This window comes from Enhydra lutris, unplaced genomic scaffold (assembly GCF_002288905.1).
Source record: "Enhydra lutris kenyoni isolate GAN:26980312 unplaced genomic scaffold, ASM228890v2 scaffoldscaffold8, whole genome shotgun sequence".
NCBI lineage: Eukaryota > Metazoa > Chordata > Mammalia > Carnivora > Mustelidae > Enhydra > Enhydra lutris.
This window is the reverse complement of record NW_019154092.1, coordinates 6908431-6933182: the sequence shown is the minus strand read 5'-3', so window position 1 is coordinate 6933182 and position 24752 is coordinate 6908431. Positions and strand designations below refer to the sequence as shown.

General features: G+C 40.9%; 1 protein-coding gene across 1 annotated transcript; it reads left to right on the top strand.

Moving 5' to 3' along the window:
• The first annotated feature begins 852 nt into the window (after nt 1-852).
• LOC111142586 (NSF attachment protein gamma) lies at nt 853-24190 on the top strand. The gene is made up of 12 exons (XM_022495877.1): nt 853-1038; nt 5127-5194; nt 7208-7292; nt 8033-8050; nt 8715-8745; nt 11726-11835; nt 11951-12017; nt 12292-12362; nt 17998-18076; nt 19908-19987; nt 20541-20670; nt 21959-24190. Exons 1-12 carry the CDS (start codon nt 983-985, stop codon nt 22097-22099), a joined length of 936 nt encoding a protein of 311 aa, XP_022351585.1. The 5' UTR covers nt 853-982; the 3' UTR covers nt 22100-24190.
• The last annotated feature ends 562 nt before the right edge of the window (nt 24191-24752 follow it).

The following is a 24752-nucleotide window of genomic DNA, read 5'->3' as shown; positions in this document are numbered from 1 at the left end:
ACGGAGGTTGAGGCTTCGCTACCACAGGGTAGCTAAAATGATGGAACATGAGATCTCTGCTGGGTGAAGAGGGAAGTGTGAATAAGAACAGAAGAACAGGAAAACGGACCGAGCTCTGTTGAAGGTGAGAATTGCTGACACTAGGAAGGGCGAGCAGGAATGAGAGGAGGTAGTTCAAGTGGGCTGCCTGAAATGGACATAGTGGAAAGTACACAGTTAATAGTAATTAGTAAGGTCGAGGGAGCGATCATGGGAAGTTGGTGGGGGTGAGAATCCGAGAGGCTGCGTAGGCATTGCAGGAATCGTCTATGTGGGTATTGCAACCACTGTGAGGGATCCACTGAGCCAGGAGTATTACTGGCTGTTATCCCTGCTTGAGCACTGCAAAAGATCCGAACTCCCCAAACTTTTCATTCAAAGCCCTCACTACAATTTGTGTGTGTCCGGTGATTATTTGGCAGTAAATGAGACTGATAGTCTGTTTTGCTTACTGACTGACATACAGTTGGCGCTCAAAGGCAGGATGAATGAACACTATTCCAGCTATAGAATAAGTGTAATAAATTATAGCACCAACGTGTTTCACGTGAATGGAAAAGCAAAGCTCCACGGGAGCGGGAATTTTTTTTTTCTTTGTCTATTGTACTCCCCACTGATTTCCTGGTGCTTGGAAAAATTCCAGGGACATATTAGGTGCTCAATAAACACTAACTGAGCGACTGCAGGCATGAACGGCCCTCGGTGCCCACCGCGCTTGCGCTAAACGTCCAAGGCTCAGGCGAAACCAGGCGCTCTGCGCCTGCGCAGTGTGTGCCAGAGCTGCGCCCAGACCGGTTCCCGACACTGCTTTGCCGCATTAGATTTGCGCCCTACAGGCCCCCGTAGCAGCGGGGCTGCGGCGCCGACCCGGCTTTCACCTCGGCGTTCCCACGCCTCCTCAGCCGGGCTCTCCCCCCTCCACGTCAGGGCCCGGACCTTCGAGATGGCGGCTCAGAAGATAAATGAGGGGCTGGAGCACCTCGCCAAAGCAGAGAAATAGTGAGTGGGCGTCTCAGACTGGGGGCCGCTGGGTCTGTGCCCCAAGGCGGCCTGGTCCGGGAGGTGGAGGGTGGGCCCAGGAGAACGAGCCGTGAAGGCGGCGGCTTCCCGTGGGCTGCGGCCTGGGGGCTGGGGCGGGGCCTGCTGCACCTCCGGAAGCGGACTGGGTCTCCCCGCCGGAAGTCGTCCCCGCTCTCTCCTGGGGTCTGTGGTTTGGAGGCTCTGCTGCTTTTGGTCTGGGCAGTACTCCGGACTGCATGATCCGTGGCGGAGACTGCCCTGTGCACGGGGAGAAAATCGCCTTGCTGAGAACCAGCGCTCTGAAAGACTCTCGCATTGGGAAAGGGGATACAGATGTACCCTGAAAATTCCGCGGGGGGCTTTTGTCGCGTCCTAGTATTAGGTTTCTGGGGTTTGCGCTACCTCAGTCATTTTATGTGTCTCCCAAGCTTCTGATACCGTACGAAGTAGGCACCCAACAGATATTCGCGGAATTGAACTGATCCTGCCCAGTCAGTCCTTTGAACACTCCCCTCCTCCTCAGTGTCATTACTGCAACGAATTTTTTATTCGGCCGTTAGAGACCATAAAAAGTCTGTGTGGTGCTGTGTGTTAGATGCTTTACATACCTGATCTGAGATCTTTACAGCTTTCGACATACAGAAGAGATGAGGCCTGGACAAGCCTTATGATGACTTGCCCAAGGCCGCACAGTTGAAAGATGGCAGCCCCAGTTTTTGAACAGGGGAAGAAATTCCATTTCTTTTTGTTATATTGTATTACTCCTTCCAGGCAGTGTGTAAGATCCTGGAGCTCTTCTAGTGCAGGAGATTCCTACAGCAATCTTACTTTTTTTTTTTTTTTTACTGGGAGCAAACATAAAAGTATTAGAATAGTTTGTTTAATAAGGACCATAATAAAGCTGTGTTAACTTTGCTTTGGTAGAATGCACGTGGGGGGAGAAGTTTATTCTGTCTGGTGGAATTGAGGAAGATTTCCCAGAAGTGGTATTTCGGAACAGGGCCTGGAAAATAGGAGATTTTTTAGACAGAAGGCAAATCCTATGAGACAGAATCTATGGATAGGACGTCGTATGTACACAGGCCTGAAAGTATGCGGGGAGAATAGTTAATGTAGAGAAGTTGCAGTGTCAGCGGATGAGCTAGAGCAAAGAAGTTGGGGTCCCATCATGAAGGGGCTGCTCCTCAGATGGTCCTGAACCTTAGCTTTCCTAGGGATCATGTAACCAGTGGGACCTGGTTAAGTTTTTTTGTGGTGAAGGAAATGCCGTGGCAAAATGGAGAATGTACAGTGGGAGAGGAAAGTGAGAACTTTGGCATATTCAATAAGTGTATATTTGACCCAGCCACTGGGGTTATTAAGGTAACAAAAAGTAGTCGTTAACTCAGGAGCTTAGAATTCACAGGCGGGCATACAAGTCCTCAGATGAGTAAAAATAAAATACTCAATGTTAGAATGGAGGTATGCAGTTTCAGTGGGTTTACAAAGTAAGGAAGAATTAATATCCTCAAGGTGGGAGAAATGGAAGAGAAGGCCAGGCAGGAAAGGTGAATTTCCATGAGGGTTTAGTAGGCTCATGATGAGGGTTCGGATTAAAGTAACAGTACAAGGGGCATCTGGGTGGCTCAGTGGGTTAAAGCCTCTGCCTTCAGCTCAGGTCATGATCCCAGGGTTCTGGTATGGAGCCTTACATCGGGCTCTCTGCTCAGCGGGGAGCCTGCTTCCCCCTCTCTCTCTGCCTGCCTCTCTGCCTACTTGTGATCTCTGTCTGTCAAATAAATAAAATCTTAAAAAAAAAATAAAGTAACAATACAAGGGGTGCCTGGGTGCCTCAGTCTGCCTTTGACTCACGTCATGATCCCCCAGGTCCTGAGATCGAGAGCATGGTGTCTCTTGGGCTCCCTGTTCAGCAGGGTGTCTGCTTCTCCCTCTGCCTGTTCCCCTGCTCGTGCTCACTCTCTTTCTCTGTTTAAATAAATAAAATCTTAAAAAAAAATAAAGCAACAATACAAGAGGCAAGATTGGATGACGTCTGTCAGATAGAATTGGTAGGCTTTAATGACTTGACTGGATATGGAGGGAAAAACTTGATTCTTAGGTTTCCAATTTAGGAGATGACGTAGAGGGGAGACCTTCAGCTAAGATAGGGGATATTGAAGTGTGACCATGATGGGCGGGTAGGGATGGGGAAGGTGGGTATTGGGTTCAGGCTTAAGCGTGTTATGTTTGAAGTGCCTCTAGATGACAGGAAAAATGGGCCAGGAGCTTAGGAAAGAAGAATGGGTTTTTCTTTGTTTTGTAGTGATAATATGGTTCAATATTTCCAGATAGTTTTGTAATTTTAATCAAGCCCCTAAAGCAAATGGTGGTTTTGTGGGTTTTGGTCCTATGGAAATTGGTCTGTTGGGCTCAACAGAATTTCCTTATTGACTCTTGACCAAAATATCAAAACCACTAAGAGAGTCATTAAATTAACCAGAATGCCTTCTCTCTTTGTTATTAGAGGTGTTTAGTTGACTGGGGATGATTTGCTATATTTTAAAATCTCTAGTTCTTTCCATGTGTAGCATGTTAGACAACTGACTGTATTGTGTTTTGAGTGGGATTTAAGAAATTATGTTAATATATAGACTATAATGAACCTTTAGAGTAGGGGTGGGGGATTAGAATTTTGTTTGTAGATTAGAATTTTGTACCCAGTTTTGTGGGTTAGATTGCTATTTAAGGATTTTATTTTTCTGAGCAATAATGTTCTTGGTAAGCTTAAAAAATTGCTCACACATTTGGATCGTAGTATATATATGCAAACACAGATGTTAAATATGTTAAATATACTTTTTAAAGAAGATTTTATTTATTTATTTGACAGAGATAGAGAGCACAAGCAGGGGGAGTGAGAGAAGGGGAGGCAGGCTCCCCAATGAGCAGGGAAATCTACCCAGGGCTCCATCCCAGGACACTGGAATCATGACCTGAGCTGAAGGCAGATGCTTGACCGACTGAGCCACCCAGGCGCCCTGTTAAATACGTTTAATTGCCAAAAAAATGTTGCTTAAAAGTTAGAGCTTCTGGGCGGTTCACACATCTGTCACAAACAAAGGCGTACTTTTGAGGGCTCTTGGGGATTCTCTGTCTTTCAGTTAAGGTGCTCCTTTGAAGCACCTTACGGCGTTACATGTAAGCAGGCTTTCACTAATTGCATTGAAATTTGGAATTTAAGATGGCATTTATTTAGCAGTTCTTAGGCACACCTAAGTTTGATGGTCACTGGGTTACTTTACACTGAAAGTTTGAAATTATTTTAAAAAAGAAATAAAATATTAAAGAAAGAGCAAGTAAGATAAGGACTCAAAATTGATTGTCTTTTGCTTTGACATCTGGTAAACCAGTAGTGATCCTGGAAAGCAGCTTCTATTGTTTTCATAACATTCTCATCTTTCTGGCTCTGCTTTCTGTTCACTGGTGGCTAATTCTCAACCTGGTTTGCTGACTTCCTGTGTTGTTGTCCTGAACGTTTGTACTCTGTAGTCTTGCAGGTCACTCTCCTAAGATCTCCCTGGTTGATCTTAACTAGGTCCCTGGTGTGGCATATGCCAGTGGCTCTTAAGTTAATACCTCGAGCCTCTCCTGAGCTTCTGTCTCACGAATCTGACTGCTTGCTCGATGCAGTGCTTCAGAGAGTCTCAAGCTTTAATGTACCTCAGGGTTTGTTATACCCTGATGGCTGTGGCCACCCTGGAGTTTGTGGTTCTGTAGGTCTGGGATGGGAGAAGTTTACATTTCTAGCACATTTCCTGGCAATGCTGGTCTGGGGACCATGCACTAAGAATTTCTGCTGTGCTTGGCTATTATGCAGACATTTCAAAAGGAGAAAATCACATCTGTGATACGGAGAGGGAAAATGGTGAGCCTGTGTTTCATTGTAAATGAATTTGGGTGGAGGTGGGTGGGGTGGGGACTTCGTACAGGTGTCTTTTTAAAATCACCTACAAAGCCATTAAAGCAGGATTCTGACTTAATAAATGTGGTTGGGAACTTCAGTTGAATGTGTCTTCTTTTCATTTTAGCCTGAAAACTGGTTTTTTAAAATGGAAACCAGATTATGACAGTGCCGCTTCTGAGTATGGAAAAGCAGGTACGTGTGATGATAGCCCTGTGACTCCAGTATGTAGGCTTAACATAGGCTTATGTCTTGGCATAACTACGTCTGGGCAAAATACTTACACTTCATGCTTTCTGTGAGATTTTAACAGTTAAACAAACCTGCCCAAGCCCTTGCTTTTCTCCCAGTTGTTATTTTCAGCTGTGTTGAGGGCTGAGTTAGAGATCGGTGACCTGCAGCTCTCTTGTGAGAGCGGAGGTGGGGAGGGTTGGCAGTACGTAGCTGCAGGTTTTTCTCCGCTGTTTGTGTGTTATTCTTGAACTTTAGTCAGTTGCATACTATTTCCAGTTTTTGCCATAGACCTCTGTTACACTTCCTATAATAGAATAAAGATTTTTCTTTGTTAACTTTTTATTTTTTAATTTAGCCTTATTCTGAGCAGATCTGCAAATTCTTTGTGTGTGTGGCACATGTTTTTTTCAAGAACCGCACTTTTGAGATATGCTGGTAAATGTTCGTGAAGTGTTAAGCTATATAAATATTTGAATAAATTTATCTGTATATAAGACAAAAATGATCTGCAATATGCAACAGAGAAGGACCTTACCAAAAATTTAGCATTTACTCATGGAATGACAGCTTTCAGCGTATGCACCATTATTTGGGATACAAAGCATAATGCAGTGTTTGAAGTGCTCTGAACGCATTTGCGGTTGTGTTCCAGCTCCGCTCCTCTCCGCTCAGATCACGTTTGTTAGCCTAACAGAGACCACCTACATAGTGTGCTTTTAGTAGATTTTAGTTTCAGTATATTGCCAGAGAATAAAGAAATCAAGTAAATAGAAAGCTAATGAGTCTATAACACTTTAATTTAAATCCTGACTAAATTCTCTCTGTCAAATTGTGCAAATTATTTATGTCCTATTTAAAAGAAAAATTATTAAAAGTTCAAACTTCATGTGGATTCTATGGACACCTTATACAAGAACGCTTTTGTAACTGGAGGGCACAACATTTTGCAAATCTCGTGAGGGAAATTTATCACAGGTTTGTTTTACAAGCATCTGAGATCATGAGTTGCTTTCATACATACATATTTCAGGTCATATTTTCCCATTAAATCATCCTTTGTTTATTTTCTTTAAGGGGTTATGCAAAATATATTTAATCATTAAAATCATTTTTTAAAAGCAAAATGTCCAAGTCCAGGGATGAAAATAGTTCAATAGTTTGTTTATTTTCAATGTTTTATTAAAGAGAATTTCAAGAGTTTGAGTTTAAAAAAATTTTTTTATACAGTATCCTTTTTTACTTATTTGTAAACAACTCTTAGCAAGTTTTCCAAAATCTGGAAGATCCTATTTTAGGTCAGTCCTTATTGTTTTGCCCTGGTAATGACATTTTTACAATAGTGAGCAATATATTTTAGCTCTCTGGACACTGGAGATGTCATTTGCATAGAAACCCACTAAACAGCATAAAAGCTTTATGTAAAAGAAATGCATTATTAATGTTTTAGGCATTTATTTAAAGATTGTGCCAAAGGAGTTTTATTTTATAAATGTTGAATGTATTTATTGGTCTTCCATTTCTAAATAATTTCAAAGATGGAATAGCTGTAGCTAAAGCGCTGCTTTTATGATTAAATGTGAAACTGGTGAAGTAAGGTGCTGTCTTTAGGGACAGGACCTGTTCTTTCGGAGTATTGGTTTGACTGATGCAATCCTAGTTTCTCAAAGCTTAGGTGCTGCTGTTAAAAAGACTTGGTTTTGCATGGAAGCTGCACTGATTTATTGCCAGCAGTCTACGGTTTGACAGAACAAAACACCAGACTTTTGAAAGTACTTCTAAGTTATTGATAATCAAAAAGTTGTAAGAAAATTCTTTAGGAAAAAGTAGCGTTGTATAACACTTCACACATTTGATTAAAATAAGGGTATTTTCTAATGCTTCCTACATGATGCAGATTTTGGTAACGATTGATTGCAGGTTTTTTTTAACAATGGACTAGAAAGTCTGTTTTGTGTTGTTATTGTTCTATTTCAGCTGTTGCTTTTAAAAATGCCAAACAGTTTGAGCAAGCAAAAGATGCCTGCCTGAGAGAAGCTGTTGCCCATGAGAATAACAGGGCGTATCTTTTTCAACCTTTACAAAGAAATTCAACAATTTGATGATTTGGACAGAAGCTCATTGTTTTCTTTTGTTAGAAATTTGCTACATGTGGACTACAGTGCTATTAAATTAGAAAATGATTAGAAAAATTTTGTATTTAGACTCTGAATGAGCATTTACAGAGACTTTTAATCATAAGGTTCACACTGTTTTGCAGAGCTATATTTGAGAATTTATTTCTGTTGTTTCTGCATTTGCTTGATGCTGGTTTTCCTTGGGATGAAGTGAGGGAAGTACATAGGTGCTGAAGAATGAAACAGTAGTGGAGGTATTAGAAATATATAAACGGCTCAATAAATATTTTAAAAATATAGTCTTTCTTAGGCATTTGAAGAAAGATTTTTAAATATTTTTAAGCAATAAATTTTCCTGACGTATTTTAAAACTTACTAAGTAAAAAAATGTCAATTTTATCTCATTTTCCAATTATGGTTATAATAACTTTGCATTACAGTGACACTTTTCAGATTAATGGGCAGTAGACATAGCTTAAAAATCTATGTGGTGTTTCGTCAGTGTTTTTGTGAATTACGTAGTTGTGGGAGACATCAACAGGTGTGAAATGCTTGGTTCATCTGATTGTAAGATTTGTCTTTTAGAACCAGCAAGGGGAGATGACAGTGTTTTTTAAATAGTAGATCTTTGGAAACTGTTGATTTGGTTTTTTTCCTTAATTTTGACTTTGTTACATCCATTCAGTCTTTTTCATGCTGCCAAGTAAGTAAATATTTTCCATGTTTTCATGTATTTAGAGATAATGTTTTAAATGTTGTTTTTCCATAGGTCAGTAAATTTTTCCCAAGTTATAAATCCATTGATAGTAAATCATTTTGTATCAATTTAAATAAAATCATCATTTCTATTTGTTTTGGTCTTTACCTGACCCTTAGAAACTGACTAAGTCACTCCTAACTAAGTTATACAGTGTTTACATTCAATTCACCAAATATTTTTAGGACTGTTTTCTCAAATAACCTATGAAGAAACAAGTTAGTTAGAATTTTTTTTTCTCCCTCTTTCTTGATAGTTAATAACAGTACTTGCGGAGACAAACAGTCTTTCTCCTGCTTTTGTGGAGGGCATGTACTTGTTTCAAAACTTGGATATAGGTTTGCAGATAGAAAGTCCTTTAACCTTTCTGAGATTTACTCAATTTTGCATCTGCAAAATAAAAATCCCTTTAACTCAGTTGTCTGTTGTTTCCAAGGCATCATTGCTCACAAAAATGAAAAGAAAATAAAATGTGTTATTAAAAACCTAAAGCAATATGTAGTGCCCGAGCCAGTTTGAGTTGACATAACTTCTCATATCTGTGGTGGAAGATTTCTCCTCCCCCTTATTTCATTAACATCTCATCTGAGAAATTGTATTCTCTTTGCAGAGCTTACGAGCAAGCTGGCATGATGTTGAAGGTCAGTAACGTGCCACAACTGTTCTGTAGGTAAAATGAATTAATAACTACAAGGTGTTGAAGTAAATTTGTGTGGAGGTTGAAAACTCTCCTAGCTGTAAGGCGAGAGTTGCTAAGATTTCTTTTCCAATGTAATGCTAATCAGACCCAAGGGTAAATTTATGTGTCTTGATAGAGAGTTTTAAAGGTGAAATTTAAGAGAATAATACATTCTCTCATAAGTTTCTAAGCTTTCTAACCAGGGGACAGTTGCTAGACAAAAAACTATGTGAGAGATTTCCCTACTTCTGAGAACTTCAGGACATTTTAATGTAGTAAAAATGTACAAGTATATGTATTTTTTACTACCCTTGGTTATAGAAAGAAGAGATATTTGCTTGTTTTATAAAAGTTGGCATTGAAGAGAAGCTTGGACCTAAGCTATTGCTATTTAATTCTGATTCTTGTTGAGTGAAATAGTTTGGCTCATGTACCTGAGCCACTTTTCATATTCTGCCTCTTAAAAGCAGGTTGGGAATTGATATCCTGTTGCGGTAAGAAAAAACATGTTACTTTATGGCACTTAATGACATTCATTTTCCCAAGTATGCCAAGTAGCAATTGAAATCGAACATTTCCTTTCCATTTTTATGTTCACTAATGTATTAAAAGCTATTTGAATTATTTATTATAAAGCGTTGTTTTAAGAATTTGCACTTTAGTAAAACTTGTTTTTTTTTTTAAATTTCTGTGACTTTTATAATCTTGCTGATATTTTTTTTAAGTGGTCATTGTAGAACATGCCAAAAAATGTTAGTAATGTATTTAGTTTTTTTTTCCTTCTAGTTATTTTTCTACGTACATAACATTTTCACATATATACACACATAGATTGAGATAATGCTCTACACACAGTTATCCTGCTCTTTACATTTAACTTTTTAAATGCTGATTTTCTACTGTCATTTAAAAAATTACTTTGATAATGTATATCAACGGCCTTAAGAATTTTCATAGCCAAGAATTCCAATTCTCTGACTCTCTTGTAAAGAAATAGATAGCAAAAATTGATGTGTAAAAATGTTTATTGCATATTGCTTAACAAAAATGGCAGTTTCTAAATTTTTAATAATAGGATATTTAAGTAAATTATGATGCTTCATTATAAGAAACTGTTACATAGCCATTGGAATAAACTTTTTCTGGATAAAATGTACAGCCAGGTGGATATTAAGTAATGCACTCCAGGTTATCAGCAGCAGTTTTTCAGCAACTAGCATTTCTTTTATAGCCAAAGGAGCTAGATATTTGCCCTGACCTTCTGTTGTCCCCATTCCCCCTGAGAACTAGGAAGCTCCCAGATGGCTCTTGTCGTCTTGGTGTACTTTGTGCTTATTATTAGGATACATTCCTTTAAGGTACAAAAATGCTGGAACACTGTAATATATAATCCTCACAGCTTCAGTTTATATTCTAACAGCTATGCTAAGACTTGAGTCTTCATCAAAAGGTGTTATTTAGACATAATTTCCATTGCTGTAGTATCTGTTTAATTTGAGAATTTGAAGGCACTACTTTGAATGAAGGAGAAATAAACCTAGGGGATAGGGGAGAAGACAAGAGAAAATGCTTTCTGGTATGCTCTTATGTTTACATTAAATGCCTTCGGACAGTCCTCAGCAGCATTAGAGGTCCTGAGCTCCGTGGCCCAGTGTCCATTCTGTGGGTTCAAATTTCCATCAGATTGTCATACAGACCTTCATACTCATCCCCCAGCGAGGCTTAGGAAGTGACAGTATGTAGAAGGAGGCAGGGTGAAGACACCGCTTGGACCAACCTCTGGCTCTGTCATTTTGCAGCTGTTAGATTTTATATCCTGTTTGCTCCACAGAAGTGGTAAGGTGATGAAGGCACACAGACCACAGAAAATAGGCATATTTTTATTGTCTTCTTGATGATTTTGGCATGCTACAAGAACATGGCGAAGAATATAAAATACTGTAACTTTTAAGAAGACAGCCCATCCTTTTTACTCCATAACTAAATAACAAAAAAGTTACATGTGGAAGTCAGTAAGAATGAGACCAGCCAGTTTGGTATGGTAAAGAATTTGTCAACTCAGGGACTGAATAGTCAGACTTGAAAACAACCCTTGAGCTGTCAGCGTGGAGCCTTCTTTAAGATCTAGGATGGCAATTCTAAGTAGATAATGTCTGTAAGCTTTATGTCTAGCTTTTAAATGACTTTTATTCCTTTTTTAAGAAGAGTTTTGATTTGGAGATGATGTAAGGACCACAGGATGTCGAGACCTATGATTTCATAGTAAGACACAGTTGATGTGTTGGTGGCACTCGTCTTGGAAGAGGGCTGCAGGCTCAGATGAGCTCAGGGCATGGGGAGTGACTGGTGTGCAGGAGGTGGGCCCAGGTGTGGAGGGCAGTTAGGAGTGGGGAGAAATGCAGCCACTTCCAGGAGGCATCATGCCTCCCAGGACAGCTGCTACTCAGCCCCAACCCACAAGCCTACTGATGTCTTAGCTTGTGATCTTTTAGGAAGCCATAGAACAGAACCTTTGTGACTGATTTCAACCTACTGAAGCAGGATGCACTTGGAAATGAGGTACAGCCCTTGAGCTGCCGGTTCAAAGCCATTGCCATGAGCTTTATATGTAGTAGGGACTCAGTAAACTCTCAAAGAATTACAGATCTTAGAAAACAAGTTAAGAGCAAGCATTTTGGGTTCTACCATTTGTATAGTTTTTTCCGAAATTCTAAAGTGATGAACTCAGTGTAGAAATTAACCAATACCTTTTTAGTTTGGCTGAAGGAGGCTTGATGGGGAACAGTAACCATGTGAAGGCATTTCATCTTAAATATATTTGTTGTTGTATAACATTTTGAATTATCTACTTTCATGAATTAGGAATAAAATGAATTTCAGTTTGTTAATTTTACATTTAAGTTTATGCATTTACTGCTCTGTCCTGTATCCTTTGCCTGAAGGAGATGCAGAAACTCCCTGAGGCCGTTCAGCTGATTGAGAAAGCCAGCATGATGTACCTAGAAAATGGCACTCCCGACACAGCAGCCATGGCGTTGGAGCGAGCCGGCAAGTGAGTGTGGACACAGCTCTCTGCATAGGAGCCCTTGGCTGTTTGTCTTAATAAAGTCCTTTGAAAAATAAGTTTTCTATTTCTCATATAAGTTCCATTTTCTTGTCTACTATAGGCTTATAGAAAATGTAGATCCAGAAAAGGCTGTACAGTTATATCAACAGACAGCTAATGTGTTTGAAGTAAGTTTGAATTTGTTTTCCTTTGTATGCTTAGAGTCTTCAGATTCATAGCATGTAGGAAAATAGAGGAATGCCGTGGCTGCTTTGTAAAAATTTTCTGTGCTCATAATTGAGCTGTATTTTTTGATTAGTGAATAAAGTGGATTAACAGCTTTGGTATTTCCCCCCTGCCACCTTGATCAAGTGCTGTTACTTGTTTATCAAATAACTATTGGGAGGAAAAAAGATTCCTAGATTAAAGCAGCCAATAGTTTCTTCTCTTTAATTCCTTCAGAATGAGGAACGCTTACGACAGGCGGTCGAATTACTAGGAAAAGCCTCCAGACTGCTGGTACGAGGACGCAGGTGAGATTTCCATAACCGTGTTCCTGTGTGTCCAAGTAACCCTTCGGTCCCCATTTGGAACTGTTAAGTGATTTGGGGAAAGGCCTGTTAATCTTTTTGGTGTGAGCCATAGGCACACCATGCTGCCTAGCAGAAAGAGTGAGGTCTATAAGGTAGAATATTAAATATCAGAAGATTTGCTGTTTTTCTTAATCTGATGCCAAAATGTACATGCATTGTGTTTTTATTGGTTACAACCTGGTTGAGCAGCATGAGAGAGCAGTTTTCTTCATACGTTATTAGGTTAAGTTACAATGCGTTTTTCTTGAGGAGAAATATCTGTGTAGGCATAGATAACAAGCTACCCTAAGTGCTCACCCATGAAAACTGACAGGTTCTCGCCAATCAAGTAGTGTCTTTAAATAGGGTATTTGGTATTTGTTTTTTTGTTCTTTCAACATATGACTTAAGGCATTAGTAGTTGGACCCCAGAAACCTAGAATCCTATTGGTTTTTCCTTTGTTTTTTACTTTACCTTAATTTAAACTTAGTAAACATTTTCTGTCATTCATAAAATTCTGTTTGCCAAGATGTCGTTTAGTTGTATTTAAGGTAAACACAAGAAAACTGTAAGTTTGAAGATAGGTTTTTTTTTCATTAACATGTGTCTCTATTTCTCTAGTGACAGAAAAGATGCAAGATAATTCTGTGAAGGACCCAAAAAACAAATGACTAAAGAATCTATTGACCCCTCTCTGAGACTGAATTAAATGTGTCTTAATGAAGACTACAGATTCTAAAATAAAGTGGCATCAGAATAAATAATAGAATTAATAACTCTTGCATGTTGGTATTTAGATGGACTACTTTTTAAGACTTTGTTACACTGATTTGGTTTATTTTTTTTTGTTGTTGGTCTAAATGGAATAGTACTTTTATTTTGATTTTAAATTAGGACTTTTATATTAAGCCATGAGTCATAATTTAATTTATACATATCAGCCTTGGGTCATTACCATTATCTGTCTTAATTCTCTTGGCTTCCTAGAAATCCAAACAACTGGAATGCTAACTGTGGCAATTCTCAACTTATAAATGGTGGTAGAGTAAGTTCAGGTTAGTCCCTGAAAGTGTGTCTTTCATTCTTTTTTTCTTTCTTTTTTTAAAATTTTATTTATTTATTTGAGAGAGACCGAGATAGCGAATGGGAGAATGAGTGAAGAAGAAAGGAAGAAGTAGCTTCTCTGCTGAGCAGAGAGCCCGACATGGGGCCCAATCCCAGGACCCTGAGATTATGACCTGAGCTGAAGGCAGACACTTAACCAACTGAGCCACCCAGGCGCCCCGCTGGAAGGGTTTCTTACAAAACCAGAGCTGTTTGTGGTGATGGTCCCAGGTGTTGCAGAAAAGCTGAACTTTAAGCTAGTTACTAGAGTCTGACCCTTTGAGCAGGGTTTCACACTTGTAGAAACAGGGAATGGTATCCTGGACTTGACTAATTCTAGGGCAGATGGGCACGTTCTGACATACTTTCATCTCCTTTTCTCATCCACTCCCCTAATGGTCCTCCCCTGAGTTCCCCAGTGTCTTTTTAGGGCCTGAGGCCCCTTAACTACTGAAGGCCTAAGAAGCGTAAGTTGGAGGTAGGGGCAAAAAGTAAGCCTCCCCTCTGTATAGGCAGGGACTCTGCCTCCGCTTTCCTAGGGTCTTTCTGCTTTTGCATCTGCTCCCCTTCTGTTTTCCAGACTGAGATTAACTAAAGCTGGGTTATAGGGGAGTAGCAAAGGGGAGGAGGGGGCCAGGACCTCCCCAGGATGGCAGCTGAGCAGTGTTTTCCAGCTACACAGTCATATTTCTCTGGAAAGCTCCACCATGGAGTGGTGGTAGCCACTGTCATTCCCAGAAGTTACTGGTTGGTTGTGATGTGTGTAATGAGAACCATTATTCTAGAACAAATACCAAGTATTCTTCACAGTTGTGGAGAGTGGTATGGAGATGCTGGAAAGGTGGACATTTGTAAGTCTAGGGCAACCAGTGCATCTTTTATTTACTTTGTGAATTTGTTTTTTGCTTTTTTTTTTTTTTTCATTTTTAGTAAAAATGCATTGAAAAATGATAGTATTTCATGCAATGTTTTGAAAAAAATTATGGAAATAATTCAAGTTGTATAATATAAAAATTGATATAAATTTATTCAGCAGTGTTAAGGAATCTGATATTTGAAAACTACCACTGGGTATGGATAGTATGAAAGAATTATAAGTCAGCTGTCACATGAATTTTTTTTTTTGCTATTTTATTTTATTTATTTTTTTAAATAATTAAAAAAATTTTTTTATAAACATATAATGTATCATTAGCCCCAGGGGTATAGGTCTGTGAATTGCCAGGTTTGCACACTTCACAGCACTCACCATAGCACATACCCTCCCCAATGTCCATAACCCCACCCCCCTTTCCCTACCCGCCTCCCCCTGGCCACCCTCAGTTTGTTTTGTGTCACATGAATTTTTGTAGTGCAGAGTGAGAAAGACCTGGAGGATTTTTATTAATAGATAGCTGAGAAAATTTATGTGATATTTGAATATTTTGAATACATATTATCCTTATAATCTTAATTGGGGTTGCCATTTGTCTAAAAGAAAACAGTAATTTTGTGCTTTCATAGAAATATCTAATAGGGCATAGTATGCAATTTTAAATTTTATGTTTGTTACGTTGAGATAATATCTTATATTTTTACAGTAATATTTAGTGCTAACTTAACAGTTGTTTATAACTAGTATAGCAAAATTTAATAACCTATTTAATATGTTTGTGTTAGTCTCCTGCACTCACCCATTTTCAGAGAGCCATAATTCAAAAGTGAGTCAGAGTTAATTAGGTTGCATCTGTGGAGTCTTAAATCAGTCCCGTACCAGTGCCCTTGTTCCCTCCCTGAAAAGGCCTTTCTGGTTGATCTGACTAAGCAGAGACTACATTCCTATGCCATCCAGAGAAGTTTTGTGGCAGCTGAGCTGGTTGACAACACTGTGTAGTTAGCACTAGGTGAACCAAATCCAGAGCTTTCCAGAGCTTTGTCATGATTCCCAACAAGGAGGAGAGTCTGACTTCTCTGTCATTTAACCACCCCCCCAACCTCAGCTGACTCCCCACTTCTAAGGCCCTCAGGCTCTTACCAGTTGACTGAGACAGTCACTAGATACTAAACTCAGGGAGGCCTGAGTGTGTGTTATGTGGAGTAGGTACTAGTTTAGTATAACCACTAGGTTTCCATCTTGCTTAATTTTGTCCCGTCCATTGTCATGCCAAGGTTTATTGAGTTGATAAGCTTAGTTGGCAATATGATGTGGGCTGAAAGTTTTATAGGTAGTTAAACATATGTTCCAGACTTTAGGAGGCAGTTGGGGCCAGAGGATGAGTTTTGAGTCATGGTGAGGGAGATATGAAAGCTGGGTTGCATGAAGTCCTGTGACAATTTCCTGTTGTATGCACATAATTTTTGTGGGCTTCACATTTTATTTTTAATTACAGGAAGATAAAAACAATTTATTCTCCTTTTAGCAAAATCAAATGTATTTTATTTTGTTAGGAGTATTAAGAATTACCTCTGGGTTTCATTATAATAACTTATGAATAATTTCCTGGATACAGTTGAAAACAGTTGGCTTTATATGTCAGTTTCATGGACTTTTAGCCAAGCTCATTGATTTTTTTTTTTTTATTACACATAAATATGTAGTATTTCTCTTAGATGTCTGTTTTGCTAGCTAGCTCTTAGCACATGGAAATGCTATTTTTATGCCAAGGAAATAATTAAGTCATGTGGGAAGAATGCAGCCTTTATACTTAAATATGTGAAAAATTCAAAACATTAAGATTTCTACTAGAATGATGTCATCTGGATGTTTATGTCCTGGTGTAATGTTTATAAAATAGTCTGGGATAAGCTCATGGTCATAATTAACAAATGATACAGATATATATAATCCCTCATATTAATTTCCTTTTCTGTATGACAAATATCCACAAATCTAGCAGCTTAAAACAATATCACCACCATCTCCCAGGTCTGCAGGTTGGAAGTCCAGGCCCGGTATAGCTGGGTCCTGTGCTCAGGGTTTCACCAGGCCGGACCCAGGCGTCCGGTCCGGTATGACTGCCATCTTATTCTAGGCTCACTGGTTGTTGGCAGGATTCCTTTCCTTGAAGCCAGAGGACACATACCCATGTTTTCTTGTTAGCTATTGGCTAGGAGCAGGTCTCAGCTCTAGAGGTGCTGTAGCCTGTAGATCCTTGGCCTTTGCCCTCCAGATGGTTTATAAGATGGTAGTTTGCTGCTGCTTTGAGGTTAGTGACTCTCTTGACTTTCAATCCCTGATCTTTCAAGACCTCACTGATTAGGTTAGGCCCATCCAAACATTCTCTCTGCTTCGCTTGAGGTCAGTTGAGGATTGTCCTCACAAGAGTGAGTTCCATCATATTCAGAGGTTATGCCCACATTCAAGAGTGTGTATAGGAGTGTATATGAGGAGCAAGAATCTTGGGGAACAATCTTAGAAGTCTGCTACCATGCCCAATTTATAAACTGGCTTTGTTCCCAGAATTTAGCATGTTGATCTTTGGAAATTCAGAATGCATTTCTCCAGTGAGCCTTATTGTATGAGGTAGTAAGTTACAAGGGCACAGTCCACAAAAATTCAGTTTAACTCCTTTGAGTTAAACCAAGCCATACCGTGTGTGTGTGCATACATGCATGTGCACAGATCTTAATTGTTCACAGAAAAGTGTAGTATAACATTTTTATATTTTAATTTGTATCACGAAAGAGCTTTTCCCCTGCTGCATCCTAACAGTGCAGACAGCTTGCCATTTTGGCTTTTGGGGTCAGAGAGATGGATGAGGCCTGCACACTTCCTTTAGATACAGGTCAGATGCCAGGAAGAGAGTCCCCAGACAGGGACAGCGATACACCTGTACGAAGAGGTGAGGAGCTGCTTAGGGTGTGCTGGGCTTGAGTGGAAGGGGAAGGGCAGGGGCCTTGAAGGATTGGGGGAACAGTGCTAGTGATGCCTTTCCTCTCCGTCCTGTCACCTGAGTGGGATGGAAGAAAAAGAAAATGGGTGAGAGGCCAATGTTGGGGATGAAAGGTGGCAGGAAGGACATTTTCTCTGGGTCACTGAGGCTGTAGTGGACATTCTGGCAGTGAGGACAGAGTGGGAGAGGGAATTCTCTAGCAGGCAGGCAGTGCTCTTGGGGGTCTGGATGGCTTTATCGAAGGAAAGAACTCTGGGATGATTAAATCAGGGCTTTTCTAATACTTTTCACAAAAGTTTGCAGAACGGTTTGTTGTTGAGTTGGATAGATGCTCATTAGTGGATGATCTTTACCAGACTTAAACTACTCCGTTCGAAGTAACCTGTCCTTGAGTTCTTCTGCTTTTTGTCTGTTTGCTTGATGCATGAACAGGCAAATCAGGAGTTTAAAAGATAAGCCAGATGTGCAGAGCTCATGGAAACTGTGTTGTAGAGCAGTTGCTAAAAATGCCTGATACCTTCTTACTTTTGCCAGAATCTGTAATATCAAATAGAACAGTGATCTCTGTTTTAGATCATTTAGAGCTGCCTTACTTGACATTTCTTCGTTTTGTCGTTAGGTTTGATGAGGCAGCACTTTCTATTCAGAAAGAAAAAAATATTTATAAGGAGATTGAGAATTATCCAACTTGTTATAAGGTATGTTTTGAAAGTGCTTATTTTTGGCTTTATATTTGCTAATTTTTCATATTGGTATAGCTACGTATGTAAGACTGCAGTCCATGGATATTTTAAAAAATAATTTTGGCCTAGATGGATTAAGCCCACTATAGCCTATCTTTCCTGCTGATTACAACTAAAACTTCTGGATAAAATACAAAAACTTCTGAACTCTGAAAAATAAAAGCAGGAGGAGTGAGCACTTGGAGAAGCGGCCACTACGGGAGTGGGTTTCCAGCGTTTTCCCTGTTTTTTCTTGTGGCTTTCCTTGAGAGAAGTCCCCAGTCATGGAGCTGGGCAGCAGAGGCTCCAGCAGCTACAATGCCCAAGGAACCCATCTATCCAAAGTTTCTAACTGGGGGAACCGGGAAAAGCAGCCTCCTTGTCTTCTCTTGTTTCTCCCCTGGCTTTGGTCTGAGGGTGAGCCCTAGTCATGGAGCAGCGGCTGTGACAGTGGTGCAGCAGATGAAACACCCCAGGAGGCCGAGTCTCTTTGGTCAGAGGAGCTAGGACAGTGAGTAAGAGCAAGGAGAAGGACCCAGGAAGGAGGGAAAGGGAATCACGAGTGTGGGTATGAGCAGGTGCCCACACAAGTCCTGGGGTTACCCTCCAGCTCTGCATGTGGCAGACGGACCCAGAGCAGCAGAGCATAGGCTTTGAGAGTGGCAGTAAGATTTGATCACTGCCCGGGACTCCCAGCTCCCTGGCAGTACTCTTGCTTGGAGCTGAGCCGCAGCCGCCAGCAGAGGCCCTGAAGACTGGAGCGGCCGCCCGCCATGGGGGCGCAGAACCTGCATCTGAGCCTGACTGCTGGCTTACCTGCTGAAAGCGTCCACACTCTCCTGAGAATCGTAGCAGAGTCTATGCAGCAGAACGCGCACAGTGTCTGGGGTAGTATCCCAGAACACCCAGCATGGTTGAGTCAGGAAAATGGCACCAGTCCCCAACAGAAGACAACCAGTGCCTACCCAGAGATGACCCAGATGTGGGAATTACCAGGTCACAACTTCAAAGCTCCTATCTTAACTATTCCATGAGATGTGAAAGTAAACAGATGAATGGATGAAAGGACTGTGTTTTTGTTTTATTTTGTTTTAAATAGAAACTAAAAATGAACTAAATGAGAAATTTGGAACTGAAAAAGCAAATGTCTGCAGTAAAATATTGGATGATGGGATGATAAAAGGTTCAGTGAACTTAAGGACAGATCGATAAAAGTCATCTGAAAATTAAAGAAAAAAGATGGAAAAACACCTTTTGAAGAGCTGTTTGCCAATAAGATCTTACCAGTCACATCTTTGGTCTTATTAATGCCTTTGTTGGCTTATAAATAGTATTGTTCCTCTTATCTCAAGTTTTTATTTGTTCATTCACCTTTTTCCTATTATTTCTTTAAGAATTCTGAAGTGTTGTGGAGTCACAGGTCCTGCTTCAGGATTTTCCTTTTCAAGATTAAACCCATATAGACAGTTAAGAGAGATTTTCTTTACAACATGTGGTGGTTGTGTGCTAAGTTGTGTTAGTCGCTGTGGTCCTCAGACTGGCAGTATCGGGACCACCTGCGAGCAGTCTCAGGCTCGCCTCGGATCCCCCCAGACTACAGTCTGCATTTAACAGGACCCAGGGTGGTTTGTGTGCTCCGCGGAATTGCTGCAAGGTGTTCTCCCTCGCGTGTCCTGTGGAAGCTCCTAAGAATTTATCAATCTCTGTAGACAAAACAGGACTCTTAAAAGTTAAATTCCAGATGTCAGGATTGACTTTACTAATAAATAGATGTCAGTTTGGACCATAATCCCCTCTTTTGTTTTAGAAAACAATTGCTCAAGTCTTAGTTCATCTCCACAGAAATGACTACGTGGCTGCTGAGAGGTGCGTCAGGGAGAGCTACAGGTAAGATGTTGGCAGCCCTGCCGAACTTCTGCTATGTTAACATTTCTACTTCTCAGTGTAAGGTCACTGCTCAGACAGCTATTCTTGGCTATGAAGCTAGTTTTGTTTTTTAATAAATTTCATAGTGGTGGGAGGACTCGCGTACCATTTCAGCAGGATTTTTACAAGTTGGGATCATTCCTGTGTTTTTCTCCTGGGGATTTCATGGGAGTGAATGACTAGAATGATTTTGTTCCCTTTGCCTTCCGAGAAAAAAAAAGAAACAAAAAAAGAGTCAAGGAATATTCTCAGATTACATGTAACAGGAAGATCATTTCTTGTTGGAGGTGTGGTCCAGTCGGGGCACTGTTGACATTTCGGGCTAACTCTTTGCTCTCGGGCCTGTCCTGTGCATTGTGGGATGTCTGGAGCATCGCAGCTGCTAGCCACTTGTTAACAAGACTGTCTCCAGCTATTGGCAAACACCTGCTGGGGGGCGGGAGGCAGAACCCCGGGGGGGTGGGAGACAGGACCCGGGGGGCAGGTGGAGCCCTGTGACCCGTGCTTGCTGTAGCATCCCAGGGTTCAGCGGGAGCGAAGACTGTGCTGCGCTGGAGCAGCTTCTCGAAGGCTATGACCAGCAAGACCAAGATCAAGTCTCCGAAGTCTGTAACTCGCCGCTTTTCAAGTACATGGACAATGATGTAAGTGCCTTTTGTCCTTCCTCTTGACAGGTGGAGGCCTCTAGTGAGATGATTTTTCTCCTATGGACTTGTGAGATTTCCCCCTCTATTTTATACCTTCAACCACTGCTTACAAAGGCATGTGGCATCGGCACTGAATTTGACCGCAGGCTTAGACGTGTCAGCCAGGCGCATGTACAGCCATTTCTCTTGCCAACTAATGGTGTTGACTGTATGTGTCTATTTTTTTTTTAAAGATTTTATTTATTTATTTGACAGACAGAGATCACAAGTAGGCAGAGAGGCAGGCAGAGAGAAAGGAAGGGAAGCAGGTTCCCTGCTGAGCAGAGAGCCCAATGCGGGGGCTCGATCCCAGGACCCTGGGATCATGACCTGAGCCGAAAGCAGAGGCTTTAACCCACTGAGCCACCCAGGTGCCCCATGTGTCTATTTTTTAACTGGGCTCCATATCTCAGCCTCTCCTACTACCCCTTGACCTCTGTAGGTTCCTTACTTTAAGTGTATTTTAGGCTTCCCTGTCTGAAAGAGGCTCAGTGGGTAGTGGCCTTTGTAATTCCTTAGACTTGTTGGAGGCCCCCCGCTGTGACAGCTGGTTGTGTGATGCCCCTTAGTAATTAACTCTCTAGACCTCCGCTGCTGGTCCCTGTCCTGCCAGCCTGTCCTGCGGATTAGAGTGGTCTGCCTGTGAGAAACGGCCTCATGCGCTGCTGTCTGCAGAACGTGAGCTGTGACTGTGGCTTTCCCTTTTCAGTAGACTTCTGAGCCCCTGTTCATTTGATTTGGTATCAGATCAGCTTGAGACCTTCAGTGTTGTTTGTTTGGTTGGTTGGTTGGTTGATTTTGTTTGTTTGTTTTTCTGTGAGGATGTATGTAGAAGGAATCTGTTTTTGTTTTTTTTCCAGATACAGTCTTGCGTAGGCTTTTGTAAGTCTGATTATTTTTAAAGACTTTGTCCCTAGTTTAACTCTTTTCATTTACTCAGCAGATCTTTATTTTGTAGGCACTGCAAGTATTACTTAACTGTGTGTGTCCCGATTATCTCCCATTCCTAAGTGTGGCGCGTAACTGAAATTTTTACCAGTTGTGTACCTGTCATGTCATGGCCACAGGCCATCTGATGGCGGTGCAGTAGTGAATTCCGTTGTGGTGGCTTTTCCATCTAAACGGTAGTATTGGTTTTCCTGAGGTAGAAAATGAAGACTTGTCTTTTACAGATAGCTGCTGTTGAAAGGGGGCATGTTGATATTCGGGTGACCGGGCTAGTGAGAACGTGCTTTGTCATTGACAGTATGCTAAGCTGGGCCTGAGTTTGGTGGTTCCAGGAGGGGGAATCAAGAAGAAATCTGCAGCACCACAGGCTAAGTCAGAGGGCGCCACTGCTCCCACCGCAGAGGAAGACGAAGACGAGTATGCGGGAGGCCTGTGCTAGGATCCTGCTTTGCCGCAGAAAGGAAGAGAAGAATCCTGACACGCCATCCACAGACTTGGACCTTGTCTAAGGGGATCCAGACTTCATTTCAGTCATGCTTTTGAAAATGCTAATAAAGACTCGATGTTTAGTCTACATTTCCCTAAGTACCCATTATGAGAAAACACTTTTTTTCTTTCCATAAGAGCCTTTCTAAGATACCAGCAGGAATTAACAAAAATATACTGTCACATTTTAATACAGTTGATTTTTAAATTTGCAAGCCACCAATTAATGTTCTAAACAAAAGGGACACTAGGGATAGAAATTCTTTTCTCTTGGGCTTTTGTGATTTATTGTTACAGAATTTTCTTTGTGTTTTATTTAATAATTGCTGCTAAAAGTGAAGTTTACTGAGTTAAACAAAGTAGTATTTTAAACTTTTTTGAAAAGGAAGTTTATCCCCAGTGATATTAGATACATTTAGATTATCAAATCTCGAAATCTCTTCAGAGGTAAGATTGGGACAGGATGCTGTTTTGAACCTTACACTATTATTTAGCCCAATAAAAGGTACGTTTGAAGTCTTATGTGTAAGCTGAAAGTTTTGAAGCTATATTCAACTCCTTTTTGAAATCCATTTTTTTCCATCTAAAAAAACATGGCGGCTGTCCCCAAATGCATTTGGTTCTTAGCTAAATGGGAACTAATGAGGACTGTTGTGCATTCTAACGAAGGGATAATGTTCCCGTCAATCTAGAATATAGACCTTTCTTCCCTCCAGAATAATTTCTGATTCATCTAGAGCTGCAGCAGGACAGTAACGTGATGGCAGTGCTGTGTATACCGCAGACGCGTAGCTGGAAAGGGAAGAACTGTTTCCGAAGTGCTTCTGTTGAGGAGAGTGAGCTGCCAAAATGTCAGTCCTCGTAGGTATTCGTAGAAGGCTGTTCAAGATGCATTCCTTTTTGCTCGTGCGGCTCTGCCCCCCACAGTGGTCCCCCGGTCGCACGCCCGTCTGCCTCTGCCTGGAGCCGGCCTTCAGCCAGTGCTGGTGTGCAGTGTGCTGCTCCCTGAAGACAGCACGGCCCATCGTGAAGCCTGGTTTTAGCCCCAGCTGGTTCTGAGGGAGAGGAGGGCTCAGCCAGGATGGCCTCCTCTATGGCAGGTGCGCTGGGCAAAAGTCATTACTGAAGATCTGATTTAAGACATTAACAAACTTAATGCTTTGATTCCTCACATTACTTGCATAGTTCTGCGGGGAGCAGCTCATTTTCAATAACTGTACAGAGATGAACGTTGACCAGTCCCAGCGAGGCTGCGTGTAGACATGTGCACTGAATGGCATGCTCGTATTTCCGAGAGCCCGCCATTGCTGCTGCGCCCGTTAGATCCCGTTGGAAACTTCGGAAGTCTCGAGGTTATGCTCACGTGAGCTAAGCAGCCATCTGTCTAAACAGATTTGGCAACGCTTAAAAGGTATCTTCGACCATTTGTTTATAGATTGTTTATGGACTAAAGTGTTAAGTTTTACATATTAAAAATGAGGAGTGATTGAGTGCATTCTGTACCAGCAGGGCAGCTGACCCGGAACAGCATGAAACGCTCTATTTCTTTCAAGTGCAGCCTCTTCCCGCCTCCCTGCCCACACTTAGGAACTAACGAGCAAGACTTAGGGCTATTTCTTTGACGTCAGGGTTATTCTGTGTGGTGTCCAGGAAAGAGCCCTTGTTCCATCTTCATGCATTTTATTTTTCCATGTACAGAAGTCTTGATCCTGAGAGTGTGGTCAGGAGTGGGAAATGTGTGTTTACAGCAGGAAAAACTTTTCCAGAACTCATGTCATCACTTTTACCAAAGTGGAAGCCTGCATGAATATGCTCAGAATCGAATACTCGGTGTTCTGTTATATTATAAGTGAAGTCAATCTAGAAATATATTTAATATATTGAATGTATTTGTACATAGAGTAATATGGTATTTGTGTATGGAGTCTGTGCTTCTATTTTTTCCAGTTCTTTGATGAGTCAATATTAAATGTGTTGCTATGAAAATGTAGATTATTGCTTCTATGACAAGATAATTATAAAAATAAAATCTGAAACGATAGAAGTATGATTTATAACTGTTACTCATTTTGCTTTGCTTATTTCCTTTTTTCCAAGGACACATTCTTAATTATTCATGTGATTCCAGCTGTGTTATACAAGGATGGTGTTTGGTTCTCTGCAATGATATGCTCTGTTCTTTGGGAGTCAGTTAAGTACCTGTAGTAGTTACTTTAAACTCTGAGCTTTAAAGAGACTGATCACCCAGTTACTACAATACTGTGCTATCTGCTACTTGGTGAGATGGGAGATTTTATATATCTTTCAAGAGAATCTTTCATTAACGGAGGTGATGGAAAGTCAGGTGCCTTGCTTCCAGGATGGACCAGTTATTGTGGAGGGAGACTCTTGAGTTCCCTTTCCCCTGCCACTCAGATCCATAACGGTCCCTCGTCCATCCCTGAGGGTGGGAGCCGTGGAGCCCTCAGGTCCCCTGCGATGCATCTGGAGCAGGAATGAGATCAGTTTCAGCTTCCAGAGCATGTATGTAGGGAATGTCCCAGGGTTTGGACATAAGTTGACTATTACTAATTATTCAAGAAATGTTTAATATGTTTATTTATAAT

Excerpts from the sequence above, each read along its gene's own strand:
- LOC111142586 (XM_022495877.1), top strand. The coding sequence starts at position 983 with ATGGCGGCTCAGAAGATAAATGAGGGGCTGGAGCACCTCGCCAAAGCA. Across the intron at positions 12,018-12,291 it reads AGACAGCTAATGTGTTTGAA|AATGAGGAACGCTTACGACA; the intron begins GTAAGTTTGAAT and ends TAATTCCTTCAG. Across the intron at positions 19,988-20,540 it reads TGCGTCAGGGAGAGCTACAG|CATCCCAGGGTTCAGCGGGA; the intron begins GTAAGATGTTGG and ends TGCTTGCTGTAG.